At 44.0% G+C, this 17,326-nt stretch overlaps 1 protein-coding gene across 1 annotated transcript in view; it reads left to right on the top strand.

The window, feature by feature from the left end:
* Nucleotides 1-17,326, top strand: part of Nostrin (nitric oxide synthase trafficking) — a 60,488-nt gene that overhangs the window by 31,227 nt on the left and 11,935 nt on the right. Inside the window, exons 8-11 of the mRNA XM_021635571.2 lie at nt 2,357-2,482; nt 12,196-12,294; nt 12,376-12,501; nt 16,900-17,008. Coding sequence (XP_021491246.1) covers nt 2,357-2,482; nt 12,196-12,294; nt 12,376-12,501; nt 16,900-17,008 — 460 coding nt within the window. The remainder of the gene's footprint in view (nt 1-2,356; nt 2,483-12,195; nt 12,295-12,375; nt 12,502-16,899; nt 17,009-17,326) is intronic.

Below are 17,326 nucleotides of genomic sequence, written 5' to 3'. Positions count from 1 at the left end.
ACACTCAGATTTGGGGGCACTCATCCCCTCAATGCAATGTACCTCCTGCCTTGGGAGAGCAGAAAGAGTGAAAAGCGACTTCTCACTGAACTATCCATTCAACTTTATCATCCTGTCTCCTGGCACTAAGATGTATTTATCTTGCTCTGACTCCACTTCTCTGCTTATTCCTCAGGGTACCCTGCAGATTTCTTAGAAGCACTGTACATCATTTAGCTCCCCTTCTGGAGACAGTGTCTTCTTTAACATTACCGGCATCCCATTCTTGGTCCTCCCGCATCTCTGGACATTTTATCTTAGGCTCCTTTATGGATGTCATTTTTTTTCCTCCTGGTCCTTATATATTGCTGTACCTGAGAATTTCTCCCCAGGACCTCTTGTTTAATTCACTGTTGTGTCTCCAGTGTCCAACAAAAGATTCTCAAAATGAGGCACTCAATAAATAATAGGTTCTCAATGTATATACTCCCAAGGCTTCAACTATTTCTACACTGACAATGGCTAAATTTATATCTCTAGCCAGACCTGTCCTAAACTTCCTCCTGGCACCTCTGAAAGCCATATCTTTCTACAGAAGATAACTCTTTTCCCTGTGTTTTCCGGGTCTCTGGCTATCATTATCTGCCATACTCTTCCAGTTCTCACCCTTAACCCAAGTGCTTCATAAGCTTATTAACATATACCTGTCTCGCTGACTCCATTCACCCTGACCACAGTCATCATTTGGATTACTGCAACTCATGAGTGGGCTTCTTTGCCTGGGGTGTTGGCTCTTAATGTCATTCCATACAGGATGACTTTCCTGAAACTCAGCTCAGCAGCAGATTCTTTCCTGAAAAGTCTTTGAAGTCTTCCCAGTGGCTTCAGAATGTGGGTTACACTCCATTACGTGACCCGTAAAGGCCTTTCCCTGACTTGACCTTGCCTCCTGCTCCACCGTTGTCTCTGGCTCTCCTTCTCTGTCCTCCGAGCTCATCAATTCTTTCCTATATCAGGGCATTGTTTCGTTATCAGGTTAAAATTCACAAGCTCACATCTCTACAGATAGATGTGGCTCATTACACCTGAAATACAAAATGGAATGTGCCTTGTATAGGTCATACACCACAGAACAGCAGCGTATTGACTGGAATATGAAAGCGAATACATGTTAATATTCAGCATCTTGAATGAATGTTCTCTATTATCGTATCATTAGTCAAGATGTCCTTAAGCATAAAGAGGGTCATTCATAAAATAACAATAAAAAAGTCCTCTATCTCTGTCCTTGAAACTGCTAACATCAAGAGGGTCCTTCAAGTGTAGTTGGAGGACCTTGTGCATGAGGGCCATCAGAGGACCCCCTACAGACTCACTACAGAGCTAGGTAATGGTTGAGCATCTCTCCAGGGGCCCCAGAAGTTGCTGCTTTACAAACTCCAGTTGATACCTAAGAATGTTAAAGTTGAGAATCATTCATGCAATCCAAATCCTCGTTTCTTAGAAATGAAATTGCTTGTCTGGACATTTTCATTTGCTGGTTCAGCCCCTGTGGTCCAGGGAGTTTTGCATCACCTTGAGATCCCAGAGAGTCAGCAATCAGAGTGGCAGATGTCATGGCTGGGACTCTTTGTGAGGGAGAAGTCCCTGGAGCACAAAATGAAGGGAAACCACGTGACCGGCTGTCTTTAACTTGAAGCTTACATGCTCATGGATCTTAGGTGCCAGGTAGATGGTGCACTATGTACCCCACCTGTATCACCTTATTGAAGCCTCCCAAGAACTCAGTGGAAGTGGGAGCCATCATCCCCATCACAAATGTAAAACAATCCTGTACCTCACGAAGGTGACATAACTTGTCCTGCAGCAGAAAGGACATTTCTGACCCATGATGCCTCATTCCAAAGCCCCACTTCTAGCTTTGAGATGACAGACAGTTTGGTAGCCTATTAAAGCAGAGGTTTAAAAATGATGTGAGTCAACAAGTCTCTACTTGCCCTGGGACGGAATGGAGAAACCTGCAGTTTACTGAATAGGCCTAGAGGCTGTGCCGGTGGATTACAGTTTGAGTTGGAGATCCCAGACCTGCATTGTAAACCGTCAAATTCAGTCATTTGGCCTTCTTGATGTGAGGGAAGTGGACAAAGCAATTCTTGTTTGACGATTCCGTTTCTTCAAATACAAAACTGAGGTTATAGTGACAGGGCCTTAGTGTCCATTAATAGTTTAAAAAAAAACCCTAGGTTGTGTCTTCTATGATAACTTATTTATAGAGAGCTGAAGCGAAAACGTCATTGGGCCACATACGATGCATGGGATGACGAGCGCTCTCTTGCAAACGTGTCAATGACAGGGTGATACTGATGTTTTCCTTTAGCTCCTCAACAAACTGAAAAAATCAACTGAAAAATTGGATAAGGAAGATGAAAGTTACTACCAAAAAAACGTGGCGGGGTATTCGACTAGACTGAAGTGGGAAAGCACGCTAGAAAACTGCTACAAGGTAAGTTGGCTCTTCACGCTGCTCTTCTTTTAGCAGGCTTTGTGTGACCCAGGAAGCGAAGGTTGGATCTCTGCTCAAGAGACCTGATTTCTTTTATAGCTATGATACTGGTGGCAAGACATTAGACAAACTACTTTCTCGTTGTTTGCATTTCTGCATGAGCATAGTCACTAATAAAAGCTCTTAGGTCGTTAGCCAGAGTTTCTGTTGCTAATTCTCAGTGGAGACTAAGCTAAAAAAGTTCTATCCAAGTAGGATATAAATTTAGGCTTAGGCAATAGAGATTCGGAAGGGAGTTTTAGCAGACTCGTACAGTGACTACGTATGGAGTTTTCTGCATTGGGCAGCTTCTTGGACAAGCTGAATAAGGTACTAACTCAAAACCTTAAAAATGATTGTTACTAACACAGACACACAAGGAATGAATTCACGGGCTGGAAAGATTGCTCTGTGGTTAAGAGCACTGGCGGCTCTTCCAGAAGTCTGAGGTTCAGTCCCCAGCACATACATGGCAGCTATCAGACATCCGTAATTCCAGTGCAATGGCTCTGACACCCTCTTCTGGCTGCTACCATTACTGCATGTGTGTGTCCACATACATATATGTAGGCACAATACCCATGCACATAAAATGAAAAAATATTTTTAAAAAGAATGAATTAAGTCAAAAGATAGGCAAAAGGTGTGAATGCACAAGTTAAAAAGGGAAAATCAAAATCATTACTGAACTCATGGAAAGATAATCATGTGTCAAAATTAGGAAGGGATAACATCTAGTATTAGCAAGGATGTTAGAAAATAAGAATTCAGGCTGGAGATAGCTCAGAGGTTAAGAGCACCGACTACTCTTCCAAAGGTCCTGAGTTCAATTCCTAGCAACCACCTGGTGACTCACAACCATTTATAGTGAGATCTTGTGCCCTCTTCTGGCTTGAAGGTGTACATGTAGGCAGAACAATGTATATATAATAAATAAATCTTAAAAAAAAAAAGAAAATAAGAATTCTTGAACCTTTCCAATGAGATTAAGTTAACAGTATCTTAGAAAACAGAAATGTGTTTTTGCCCTTAATGTAGGCATATCTCCTAAAGAAAGGTTTAACCTGGACTTCAAGAGTGAGGTACAGGAATGTTTATTACAGGGTAGTTTATAATTAGATGCTGAGGAAACATTGCACTCAGTCTTCATACTCATCAATATAACACTTTTCAAATGTGCTCTAATTTATAAAGTAGGCCAGTTTCCAGCTTTAAACTAACCAAAACCTATATTAAAACATGAATTAACTTCAAAACAATGATTTACAGAAAACATCATTTATACATCTATGCAGAAAAATTTCAATTCACACCTAACTTATATTAGGTTGGCAGGTGTTTGTAAACGTATACCTGGTGATCAGACTGTAATGGACCAGGGAATTGGAACTCCTGGTGGGAATACAACAGGACTGCAATGATGTACAGCCACTCACCTTCTGAACAGCTCCTGATAAAGCAATATAAGCTCTTCCCAGAGTTATAAATATGAACAGCTTTGCTGTGTCTATTTTCAAATCAACGCAGACATGATCATTGTCCTAGTTAGGTTTCTATTGCTATAATAAAACACCGTGACTGTACTGGCTGGTTTCTGTGTCAACTTAACACAAGTTAGAGTCATCAGAGTCCACAGAGATCCTCACTTGAGAAAATGCCTCCATGAGATGCAGCTGTAAGGCATTTTCTCAACTGGTGACCAACGGGGGAGGGCCCAGCCCATGTGGGTGGTACCATCCTTCAGCTGGTGGTCCAGAGTTCTGCAAGAAAGCAAGCTGAGTAAGCCGTGGGGAGCAAACCAGTAAGCAGCACTCCTTTGTGGCCTCTGTGTGAGCTGCTGTCTCTAGATTCCCGCCGTATTTGAGTTCTTGTCTTGTCTTCCTTTGGCGATAAACAGTGATGTGGGATTTAAGCCAACTAAACCCCTTTCCTCCTCAAGTTACTTTCCCCACTTTCCCCATGGTGTTTCATCACAGCAATGGCAACTCCAACTAAGACAATGACCAAAACAACTTGAGGAGGAAAGGGTTTGTGGGCCTTACAGGTTACAGTCCATCTTTGGGGGAAGCCAAGGCTGGAACCTGGAGGCAGGAACTCAAGCAGAGACCATGGAGGGGTATTGTTTTTTGGTTTTCTCTCTATGGCCCATGGCTTACTCAGCTATCTTTTTTATATACCCCAGGCAGGACCACATCCCCAAAGGTGAAGCTACCTACCGTGGGCTGGCCCACTTTTGTCATTAATCAAGAAAATGTCCTACAGGCTTGCCTCTAGGACAATTTGATAAGAGCACTTTCTCAATTAAGATTCCTTCTTCTCAGTTGACACTAGCTTATGTCAACTTAACAAACAAGCAGACAAAACCAAGTAACTGACACAATCATATGAAACATTTAGTAACTCTGTTGGTAAGAACAGGAATATTTTTGTTTCATTTTTATCTATATATTCTAGGTTTTAAAAAATGACTAAAACAGTTAAAAACAAAAACAAAAACAAAACAAGTGTAGGGCTGTGATGATGCACACCTTTAATCCCAGCACTCAGGGGGCAGGCGGATCTCCAATTTTGAAGCCAGTCTGGCCTACAGACTGAGTTCCAGGACAGCCAGAGCTACACAGAGAAACCCTGTCTTGAGAGGAGAGAGAGAGAGAGAGAGAGAGAGAGAGAGAGAGAGAGAGAGAGAGGAAAAAACACCCTAAGGTACTTGTCAAGTTGACACAGAAAGCCAGCCAGTGCAGTCACGGTGTTTTATTATAGCAATAGAAACTTAACTAAGACAATGATCATGTTTGTGTTGACTTGAAAATAGACACAGCAAAGCTGTTCTTATTTATAACTGTGGAGAAACCTGTATCAAGTAAGTGCATGGCAACCAGTGTGATCAGGCACTGAATTAAGTATAATCATATTCATTATATTTTATTTCACAACCTTATAAGAAAAATAACAATTTTATTCCCAGTTGATAGCTGAGAAAATTGGGTCTAGGAAGGTGGAGTTACTTGTCCAACATAGCTTTGAAATTCACAAGCCCCTACTCCAATAAGAAGTAGAAGAGGGAAGGCTTGCAAACAAGCCAGGACTGAAGGTCTGGGTGACCTCTTGAGTTCAGTCACTTTCAGGGAGGGATAGATGCAGAGTTAGAGAAGAGATGGGAACTTCCATCAAAGAGAAAAAGAAATGAGGGCACAAGAAAAGGCCCTTCTTTCGTTTATTTATTTATTTGTGTTGCTTTTCTTTTGTTGTCATTTTTGAGACAAGGTCTCAGTCTGTGACCTAGGATGGCCTCATGGACATCCTCCTGCATCAGGCTTTCAAGTAATGAGATTGTGTGTACCACTGCATGGATCATAGATCACTGAACACAGGATGCTGGCATGGCCCTTCCTTATGCCGAGTAGATTCCAGATGTAGATGAATTCTGGGCTTTGCCCTTTCCCCAGCTCCCGGGATTTCCAGTGAAGCTATGGCCTCCCACAAGGCCAGCTTCCATGGTTGCCTCTGGTGACAGATGTCTAGGCACCCTTCAAGGGCTATAAGAAAAGATGTGTATCTTTATCATCCCCATCTTCCTTATACTCTACCTTTGTCACAGCAGTAGATGACAGCTCCTGGTCTTACTTGTTACAGCTGGCATCAACTGGTCTTCCCTGGGGTTAGGTATTGCAGACACTGTTAATTGTCACAGGAATTTACTAGCTTTTATCTGTTTCCTTTTCTCCCGTTCAGAGAGAATACCTCTCTCCCATTCCCATAATCCTAGCACTCGGGAGGCAGAAGCAGGATGATTTCCTCACGTTTGAGGCTAGTTTGGTTTAGACTGCAAGTTCCAGGCCAGCTGGTATCACTTAGCAAGACCCTGTCTCAGAAAAAGAAAGGAATCCCCCTCCCTCTCTCTCCACTCTCCCTTTCAGGAATTCTTTGTTGTATTTTAATTGCAATATTGTGGAAGCTATCTTCTTTCCTTGCAAAGTCATGTTATGGTAACAAGGCACACATTCATATACATTCCAAAAGAGTTCCTTTCAACTCCAGCATTTTTGTTGTTTTATTACAATTGAGGTTGTGTGCAGAATCAACTCAAGGGCATAACTGGAAGGGTAGGATTCTCTTTTTCCCCTCTGTGTCCCAACCCCCACTGTACTGTTGACCACTGGGGTCTGCTCTCCCTGAATGTAGTTGTCATAGCTTCTGTCATTCTAACTTCCTCTGAGGAGTCTTCCATCTCCTGAGCACCAGCCTCTACTCACTGAACCTGAATGGCAACACCCACAGTGTCTTCCTTGCTCTACACGGGCCCTCAATAATAATGTTCTCACTTTGCAATTACTTGGCTTCTGTGTGCTTGGTCTACACACACAAGTCACTGACTCACATGTTTCTGTATATTCTATGTCTTCTGTATAGTTATAAATCCAAACATGAAATGTTAAATTCATGAAGACATGCAATGCTGTACTGAAATATGCGAGGTCAAGGCTGATTATCTCTAAGGGGAAGAACTAGGAATGATTTCCGGAATGTATTTCTTCGTGGCTCTAAGACAGTGTCTTGAAGCACCAGGGTGCCTGTTAACATTCACCCCGGACACAGTGACTCAGAACTCCTGCATGATTTTAGGAAGGAGCTGGGTAGCTTCCAGGCATACTACAGTTTGAAATCCCTGCTATGAAAACAGTATAATACATCTTCTGTTCGAAAGCAATTCGAATGAACATGCAATCCCTCCAAGATCCTCGCTTAGTACCCTGAGGCCAGAGGAGCAGAAACGGAAGAGAATGAATGAAAAACATGAATTATCTGAGCCCAGACAGGCTCTAAATCCACCATTCCATGGTAACTCTCAGACCACATTTCCTTTCGCCCGTGCTGTCAAACAGCTGGAGGCCCTCCAGAATGTCTTGTTTCTCTATCAAGTCTTTTTATACAGAAAGAACAAGACACTAGAAAGCAATAACTCATTAAATGAGATATGGATTTTTCCCCTTTGCACAGTGGAATTTATTTCTGCCTCTTTTCATGAGCAAACACAAATCATTTTAATGATTTTCCTGAAATGTAATTAAAGCTGTTAAACATTCCCATCTCTATGAAAGGACACCGGTTATTTCAATCTCAAATTGATGTTTGTGGTTCTGTGCCTAAAGAAACAGCTGCTACCCAGAGTGCAATGGGTTCTGAGTCTGACTTTTATGCCCCTCCCAACCCCCATACCTTGCTTGCAACGCTGAGCTGGAATAGCTGATTTGTAGAGTTTTAAAAATAGGGTAAGGACTCCTTTCTTATTTGAGGTGATCCAAACTGGTGACCTGCATTTGTTTTATATGTTTGTTAGGAGACATCTTAATTCTGCTTTAGAGGGACCAATGCATTCAATAAGCTATTCTTCTGTCTCTCTAGCTCTCTCTCTGGAAGAGAAAAGGACAGTTGGTGCCATTCAGTTGGCTGATGCCTGTGATTTTGGAGAGAGTCTCAGGAGATGCTGGCAGTTGCACAGGCACTTGGTTCCCCTGACCTACAAAAATGGTGTAGCCGTCTAATCAGGGGGCTGTGAGAGCATAATTAGGGGCTTCCCATCAAAATGTCAGGGTATGCGGCAAAAAATAAAAAATAAAGTCTAAATTTCTTTGTGTTGGCAACAGATGTTTGTTGCTATTGTTGATTCCTCGGTTGTTTCTATTTCAAGAAACGTTAAAATGATCTTATATCAATAAACAAATTATAGCAAATGATACATTCAGCCTTAAAGGCAGGTCTACAACATGGTTGTGCTTTATACATACGTATAGTGAATCTTCCTACGTTAGTCAAGTTCAGAGTGAGAAAGCAGACTGGTACCGGTTAGGGCTAGGAGGGAGAGGAAGAGGTATAGGCAGTTATTACTTGGTGGGTATAGGGTTTCCATTTTAGAAGATGAAAAGTGCCGTGGAGGTTGTGCTGGTGAGGGTTGCACAGCAAAGTGGATGTTCTTCAGACCAGTCAACTGGGTCCTTAAAATGATACTGTTTACATTATGTAAATCTGACCATACTTAAGAATGTAAATTCTGATTGCAAATGCTGATAGCTGTGGAGGACAGATTAAATACTAGCACAAGGATGTAGGAGGACACCATAGTGGATCAGGCTGGCAGTGATTCTGTGACTTCCTGCTGCCCCACCTGCTTGCCTAAAGCAGCCATCCTTCTTCCTTGTGGTAATGGTACCCATCAACTTTCCCAGGACCTTGACCTTACCAAAACAACCAGTGGCGAGTGTTGTCTTAAGCACATGCCACCTCTATCAAAGCCCAAAGCCCTTTGGGCGCCTGTACTGCTGCCTGCACTGTCCCAACAAGGATTAGAAATCTCCCTGCAAGCTTCACCTGGCCTCAGGTGTTGAACTTCTCCACCCCTTCTAAAAGCAAGTGAGTAGCGAGAGCCCAGTAACTTACCTGTTAGGATGTTAGTGAGGCAGCAAAGCTATCAGTATAACCTTAGCAAGGCTAACAAGTGTGTGCTCGTCACCTCCTCATTCACCCTTGCTAGCTAAAAGTCATCAATCATCCACGTGTGGAATTTTTTGTTGTCCCACGTAAAATGTAGATTCCATGCTCTTCCCTTGAAGCAATAGACTCCAATGCCCCAGGTCTAATATAGGGTAGCATTAAGAACTCACTAGAATTAGAGATTTTACTCATATCAAATAGTCCCTTGAATGGGGGCTGCAGAGGTGACTCGGTAGTTAAAGAGCTCCTTACGTACCAGGCACGCTTGTGGCACAAACACAATGTGTACGGGCCAAACACTCAAACACGTAAAATAAGATAAAACTCTCTTTTTTTAAAAAACGTCAGAGAACATCCTCTACTAGCTATCTTTCATAGTGCTGTAATGTTCTACATAGAGGTACTAAGGAAGAAAGTAGTCAATAATCCTACCCAGTGAGGAGCGCTGTAAGTTACAGTAAAGATTAGCCTGGCAATTGATAGGACCACTGGTGTAGTAGTGGCAGAAATGTTATGGGAGTAAACAAATGCTCCTTTCTAACTGAATTTAAAGCCTGGTAGTGTTAATAAGGCCAAAAGTCCACAGCTGGCTCAGGACAACCCTAATATCCTGTTAAATAAGCATAGCCATAAACTGACCCTGAAGTTTTTATCTTTATGCCCAGTAGATTAGCTCATCTCTGGCCACTCATCAGAGAAGCCTGTTTTTGCAGTTAGATGCCTATAACCGAAACTCGAAACTGATCAAAGGGCAGAGAATAAGACTGCAGAGTGTTCAGGCCTAAATGGGACATCGGTGGCACACTCCTTGCCCCAAAGGCTCAGGGATCATTGTGGAAGAGCGAACAGAATGACTGTAAGTGCCAGAGGGAACGGGCATGTGCATTCAAACATATCTGCAATGTTGCACACGTGAACTCCCAACAGCTATGGCTGTGTATGTAAGACCTACACAAGATCAGGCCAGCCAAACTTCTAGCACGGATAGGGCGGGGGCTCATGAAGTCCCAGCCCAGCTAAAGAGCTATTGACAACTGATGTCTTCTGGTTGAGGGAGAGTCTGTTTTCTGCAGGGATGCGGTTCCTGAGAGACTACTCATGCTCCAGTAGATTGTCCTACACTTCCAGAGAACACTGAGCTGATGCAGTGAATTTAAAAACAGAGCACATGAAGTTGGGAGGAGAAAGTGGTGCAGGGAATAGGGAAGGGATTGGAGGAGAGAGAAAGGGGGATTTGATCAAAACACATTGCATGAATGTATGAAATTTTCAAACATTGTATTAAAAACTTATATAAAATAAAAGACTGTAGAAGCTGGAGAGATGGCTGAGTGGTTAAGAGCGCTTGCTGCTCTTGCAGAGGACCTGAGTCCAGTTCCCAGTACCCACAGAGGTGGCTTACAACCTCCTGTAACTCCAGTTCCAGGGGCTCCATTTCCTCCTGGTCTCTATGGGCACCTGCAGATATGTGGCGCAATAGACTCATGCGAGTACACACATCTATACACAAATAAAATAATAAATAAATCTTTAATTTAAAAAAGAGTAGAGAATACTGGGGCTTACTCAGTAGACTTGCCCAGGAAACACAGGCTATAGGTTTGATCCCTCTCTCTCTTTCTCTCTCTCTCTCTCTCACTCTCACTCTGACACACACACACACACACACACACACACACACACACACACACACACGAGGAGGTGGTGGTTCGCGTCTATAATCCCACCTGTGATTCTTGCCTGCAGTGCACTGAGGCGACAGAATCAGAAGCTGATGGTCATCCTACAGGTGTCACTCATAGCAAGTTTGAGGCCAGCCTTGTCTCAAAAATGGGGGAAAAAATGACAAGAGAACGTGGTATCCTTTCCGTTGCTTGTTCATCTGTTTATATATACTAATTACAAAATTTTGCAATTAAAAAATGTAAAAAACAATAAGCTTTTCTCCCTCCATCCCTCCTGTTACTCCTCCCTCACTTCACCTCAAATCCATGGCCTCTTTTTCTTTAACTATTGTTGTTATAGCTTATTCTAACATGTAATAGGAGTCACAGACAATTAAAATTTCTGCAAGAAATTCCATGCTAGGAACAAAAACGGGTTGAGCCCCTGACACTAGCTGGGGAACTTGCCAGTAGAAGAATTCTACCCAAGAAGACCTGCTACCTCTGTTCCAGTAGCTTCTCTGACAATTGGTTTATAGATGCGTATTGCCTGGCTTTTAGCTTTTCTTTCTTCTTGGAAAGAAAAGATTTATTTTATTTCTATTTACGCTATGTGTCTATGTCTGGTCTGCCAGACATGGGTACTGGAAACTGAACTCAGGACCTTTGGAAGTACAAGCACTCGTAAGTGCTGACCCGTGTCCCCAACCCCTTGTTTTTGCTCTTCTGAGTTGCAACACTACTGCAAACAAGGCCCAGAAGAAGCTGAGAATTTTTCCTTCCCTAGTTCTGGACAAAACTATAAATAAGTCTGTTTCTTATTACCAGTTTTTAAAAATGGTGTGTGTGTTTGTGTGTGTGTGTGTGTGTGTGTACACGCACACACAGAGGACACCCATGCCTTCATGCCACCAAGAACACGTAGAGGCCGCAGGACATTTCTGGGACTTGTTCTTCTTCTTCGATGTAACAGAGGTTGTCAGGTCAGCTCACCAACCCTCTTTTTAATCAGCTCTTGTCTCCAGTTCTTCTTTTGATGAAACCATGGACCATCACGTCATCTTCACTCCTACAGAGACAGGCAAGAGGATGTGCCTTGCTTGTATTGGCAACAATTTTGGAAGTATTCGGTATCTAGAGGCATTTCAAAGGCACGCAGACTCATTTTCCTGGGCTTTAGTCTCCTCTAAAACATCAAAGCTGCATCTTCTGTCTTCTTTTCTCTTTGTCTCCTTTTTTTATAAACAGCAGGTAACTTGTAGCATCTGCCGACGTGCTGTGTGAGGGCGAAGGATCACAGGGAAGCTTATGAGTTAAATCCGTCTTAAATAGGGGTGTTAGGACAGATTGATTCCCTACCCTGGGAATCTCCCTGCACTGCAGTGTGGATGTACCAGAGCGAAAGGCAAATCAGGACAGTTTGCTCAGGCTGTCTCACAGTGCGGTGGGTGACTGTGTGGGAGGGGTGACCAGCTTTTCATAACCAATGCTAGATCTTCCCTCCTTTCTCATTCTCTTCAGAGCATGCTGGAGCTGGAGAAGGAGAGAATTCAGCTTTTATGCAATAACTTAAACCAGTACAGCCAGCATATTTCTCTCTTTGGACAAACGCTGACCACAGTGAGTAGCAGAGTGTGCTCCATTTCTGGTGTGCGTGGTGAGGCTGACAGGAAACCCACTCTGCTTTTCTCGGTGTTGCAGTGCCACACACAGATCCACTGTGCCATCAGCAAGGTGGACGTTGAAGAAGACATCCAGGCTCTAGTGGAAGAGGCTGCAATTCTGTCTACAGAAAACAAATCCGAGTTCCTGCTGACTGACTACTTTGTAAGTGTGGAGTGGCAGGAAGTGCCCTTAACAGGGCAGCTTGGCCCTGACTGAGTCTGGAGAACAATGCTAAAGGAAATGGTGTCTCCTCCCACCAGTCTCCCTTAGCCCAAAGCTGACCTTTGAACTCTTGATCTTCCTGCTTCCACCTCTCGAAGGGCTGGGATTACAGGCATGGGCGGGACTCTCTTCCTTTGTAAATAAAAAGGTTATTTTTGTCCATAGTGGCATAAATAGTCATAAAAATACTCTGTGGGTTACCACTGCAGTGATACTCCCTGTGAGGTGAAGAAAGGCCGGCCAAGTTTTAGAATCTTGCTGGGTCTTTGGCTTCGTCAGTCTCACGTGCTGCCAGGACAGAATACAGCAGATTTGGTAACTGACAGATTACAAGCTTAGTTGGAGTACAGTTCTGTAGGCTAGGAGATCTTGGATGAGTGAGTCCATCCAGGGTCTTCCTTGAAGCATCGTAATAGGACAGGAAGATGGCAGTACATAGGTTAGAGACCAAAGGCTGAACTTGCTTTTATGACAAACTCTTCCAAAGAACAATGATATTAGTCCATTCGCAAGGGGAAACACCGCTGTCTGATCTCCTCTAAAAGGCCATCTTCTTAGTACTTGTGCTTTTCTGAGACAAGGTTTCCCTGTGTAGCCCTGGCTGTCCTGGAACTCACTCTGCAGACCAAGCTGGCCTTAAACGTAGAGCTCCACCTGCCCCTGCCTCTGAAGTGCTGGGAAGGCAGGGCTGATTTCTATCTCGTAAACTTGGAGGGACATTTAAATCACCACAGTCTTTTCTGAGCGTGATCCCAGGCAGACGTGGTCAGTGATCTATCAGTGACTGTTGAATTGGTTTTCTACACAAATGGTAAATTGACTCCAAATTTACTGGCTTAACATCTGATGTCACACAATTTACAGGGGTCAGGGCCTCTGAATCCCTCACGCGGCAAGGGTGAAGGACTTCCGATATCTCAAAGCTCTACAAGGAAAAGCTTAATTTCCAAGTTCACTCGGGTGGCTTGGCAGGGCTCTGGTAATCCTCGGGGGCCGAAAATTCAAAATGTCATGTCTTTTCATAGAAAGTGATTTCATTATAGCTTCATCATACACAGACACCATTATCTTTTACTCTTATTTTTCCTCTCCCCTTGCTTGCTATGCTTCTACCTTCTCCAAAATTGTCTTCCCTTCTGCTTTCATGTCACATGTACTCCTTTACTCTCGGATTCCTTCACCCCCTCTCTCCTCCCATAGGTTCCCCTCCTACCTCCACTTGTGTGTGCGTGCACACACAAGCACATACACACATTTCATGTCTGCAATGTGAATTTCTCCGTCTCTTGCCTTGCAACGCATGGCAGCCTGCTTCCCTCTGGATGAGTGGCCCAAAAGACCCAAAGCTAGAGCACTCGCAAGGAAGAACAGTGCTCTGTCTCAGAAGTGGCTGCTTGTCACTGTCTCTGTGTTAGTAAGTACAACCCTTACTCAAAGGACGAGGTGAACAGAGATCTAAGTCCCGGATGTGAAAAAACGTGAGCATTTTTTAAATAAAAGAGTCCTACCCTTGAAAAACTAGGACCAAACAGCCTGAGACCTATAGTAACCTGCTATAGGAACCTTCATTGCTGAAAACTGTTCGTTTTTCTCTGAGAGCCCAGTCATCTTGCGACTGGTACTTGACCTCCTGGGTGTTTGTATTACAGATGTAAGCTACACACTCAGCTTCTTAGAGTAAATTCTTTGTCCTCTAGGAGCTTGCCGTTTTAGCTGATTCTAACACACACACACACACACACACACACACCTGAAAAACCAGACCAAACCTCCCTAACCCTCCAAGCTACTGGACTCAAGTGGCCTTCATGTCTCGGCTTCACAAGTGGCTTGGCACTCCAGCACTCAGAAGCCTTGGATTTTTCTTTTCTGTTTTAGAGGTTAAAGGAATGAATGAGCCTAGGGCCCTGTACATGGTAATCAAGCACAGCACACTGAGCTACACAGCTCGCACCTAGGAGCTGATGATTGATAACCAGTAAAATTGGCTTCCGGAAACTCTTTCCTGTGCAGTCTGCTGGAACTTACTGTCTTCCAAGCTCTCTCCCAGCTCTCGCCCCTCTCTGGTCTGTAGTGCTAGTCTATTCATGCATTAAACATACAAGGGACCTGGAGCCAAGAACCAGTACTCCTTCTCAGAGTTCAGGGGATGGAGGGGGGAAGGGAGGAGACGGGGAAGAGGTCTGAATTCCCACAGGATTAACCTTTCCCCGCTTCCAAAAGCCACAGAAGCAGACAGTTGTTTTCTTTAGTCTTTTTTTTTCTTTTTCTACCTTGGCAAAGGTGAAAGGTGCTAGCAACAATGTCTGCTCAAAGCAGAAAGGGAAGTAACAGGAATGCAAAGGGAGAGCGCTCTTTTCAGCCTCTAGCCTCAGATGGGCAGGAGTATAAGGATGGCATCTGCTGTTTTCTTTCAAGAAATGAAAATGCCTCCACCACCTAACTGGTCAACAAAATAAGGGTATTTAGGGAAATTTAACCAGTATAGGGGCTAGGATGGTTCATCTTCAGTTGACATCCTCATGGGGTTTAAGACTTTGAAGAGACTTCAGTACACTAGAGTTCAACTGGCTAGCTAAATCTGTCTCAGTGACTGGCTGGGATTTGCCTCCGACAGCTTTGAAGCTAAGCATTCCAGCGTCTCACTTCACAGCCATTGGCAGTAAGGACGGCTTTTATCCAGGGCCGTGATGTTTACTCGGGCAGGAGAGTAATCTGGGCTCCTCACTGGGAGGACCAGTGCAGAGCTATTCGTAAACTCTGTAAATTCCATATTTAAAGGATTGTGGTTTTATATGCCTCTCCCTGTACCAACCGTTTCCTAGTCAGTCTTTGGAAAAGGATGAAACAAGAAATGTACCGTATCCTTAAGCAAAAAGGAAGGGGAAGATGGGAATGAAAAAGAATGACACCTTTTCCTTCTTCCTACCCTTTGGGTGAGCCCACAGGTGTCCAGCGACATGCTGTTCTCTTACCAACCGTGACTAACACGTTCCTGTCGGGCTGGCGGGACAGCTCAGTGGGCAGCGGCACTTGCTGCCAGGTCCATAAGTTTCACTCCAAAGAGCCACACGGTGGAAGGAAAGGACCCACTCCCACAAGTTATCCTATCGCGCCACAAACACGTGCAAATAGATAAACAAACGCAGTGAAGTTTTAGAACAGCATTGTCGCCTAACGTTTGTCAATAGAATAAGGCTGTTCTGAGACATCCGACCAGGGTTCTGTTGAAATGTTAGGAGGTGGTGCTGCCGGCAATGCATGTTTAAATACTAGATGTCCCCAACAGACCCAAGGCGGGGCTGTTCAGCCACCCCACCCCACCCCACCCCTGACCATAGCTATTTTTTTTTTCTTTTCATCCATCCCTGAAGAACTCACATTCTTCCAGGTATTGTGGCTCAACCTATAATGCCAGCACTTGACAAGCTGAGGCAGGGGGACTGCTGTAAATTCAAACCCAGCAGACTGAACTAAATAGTGATATCCTGTCTCAAAATGAAACCGAGCAAAAGGAAACCACGCAAACATGGCAGCTTTAGTCCTAACCTCTAGCCTAACACGGCCTACGTTTTCCTCCACCAGTTTTGTTCAATCAAAGTCTACTTATTGCTCCTATAGACTCTGCACAGTGTCTCCCTCTTCTTCCTTTGCACCATTTCTTCACCCTGAAGAAATCCATGTGAGAACTCACATACCTCCAGGTACTGCGGCTCATCCCACAGTACCAGCACCGAGAAGTCCGGGTCCAGTCTACAGCCTTGGTGCCTTGCTATTGCTGCCCACATGCAGCTGGTTCTCTTAATGCCGTGCTTCGGGAACTAACCAGGGAGAGCGCCCTCTGGGGCTGAGCATGCGTCCTAGCTCTACTAGTCCCGATACCAGGCCAACGTGGCATTCAATAAACATTTGTTCCACTCCCAGGGCAGTCCTAACCCAAGGTGCACACAGGGTCCTAGACTGGATGATTAAAAGACTTGAGCTCGAATCAATATCAATTATGTCATGAAACATGAAGGATCCTATAAATACTCTATTTATCAAGAAAACTGAAGTCACTATAGAAAATCTTTTCCTCCAAGAAGAATTTGTTTTATGAAATAAAACGCTCAGCTGTGCATTGATGAATTGCAAATGAGATGCCTCCTTATTAATCAGGCTCAATGCAGGTGGAACAATGTGTGTGAACCGAGGATTATCTTCATCTTTCAATCTCGCCCCCTCTGGTAACACTAAAACCGCCAGATATAATGAGAGAGTCTCAGAAAACCTAGGAGTAAAAACTCTCCTTTTTTTCTTGTTATTAAATGTCCTTTTCCCCCCCCCCCCTTCTAAAAGGAAGAAGATCCAAGGAATACAATGGATAAAGAGAGACGGAAGTCTTTAATAAAACCCAAACTGTTGAGGCTGCAGAGAGACATTGAAAAGGCCTCAAAAGACAAAGAAGGTGCGTGATTCTCACTTCACAGAAGCGTGGCTGGCCTGGGTCTCGCTACACAGAGCAGTTCAGGTGGCCTCACACGTAACCATTCTCCAGTCCCATCTGAGCCACGCCTGCTCCTGATAAAGCCCTTAGATGCTTCACTCTTGGAAGCTTTGCTGGGAGTGAGGGTTCATCTGCCTTTGTGGAGCAGGGCAGGGATCCTCCAAAGAACCACACCTTAAATCTAAGTTGTGCTGAATAAAAGGAAAAAGAAATTAAGTCAGATGTGTGGCTGGTGGGCTGGCTCAGTGGTAAGGGCGCTTGCCTTGGAAACCTGATAAT

Source organism: Meriones unguiculatus, chromosome 8 (assembly GCF_030254825.1).
Source record: "Meriones unguiculatus strain TT.TT164.6M chromosome 8, Bangor_MerUng_6.1, whole genome shotgun sequence".
In the NCBI taxonomy this organism is placed as follows: Eukaryota; Metazoa; Chordata; class Mammalia; order Rodentia; family Muridae; genus Meriones; species Meriones unguiculatus.
This window is presented reverse-complemented; position numbering and strand designations above follow the sequence as displayed.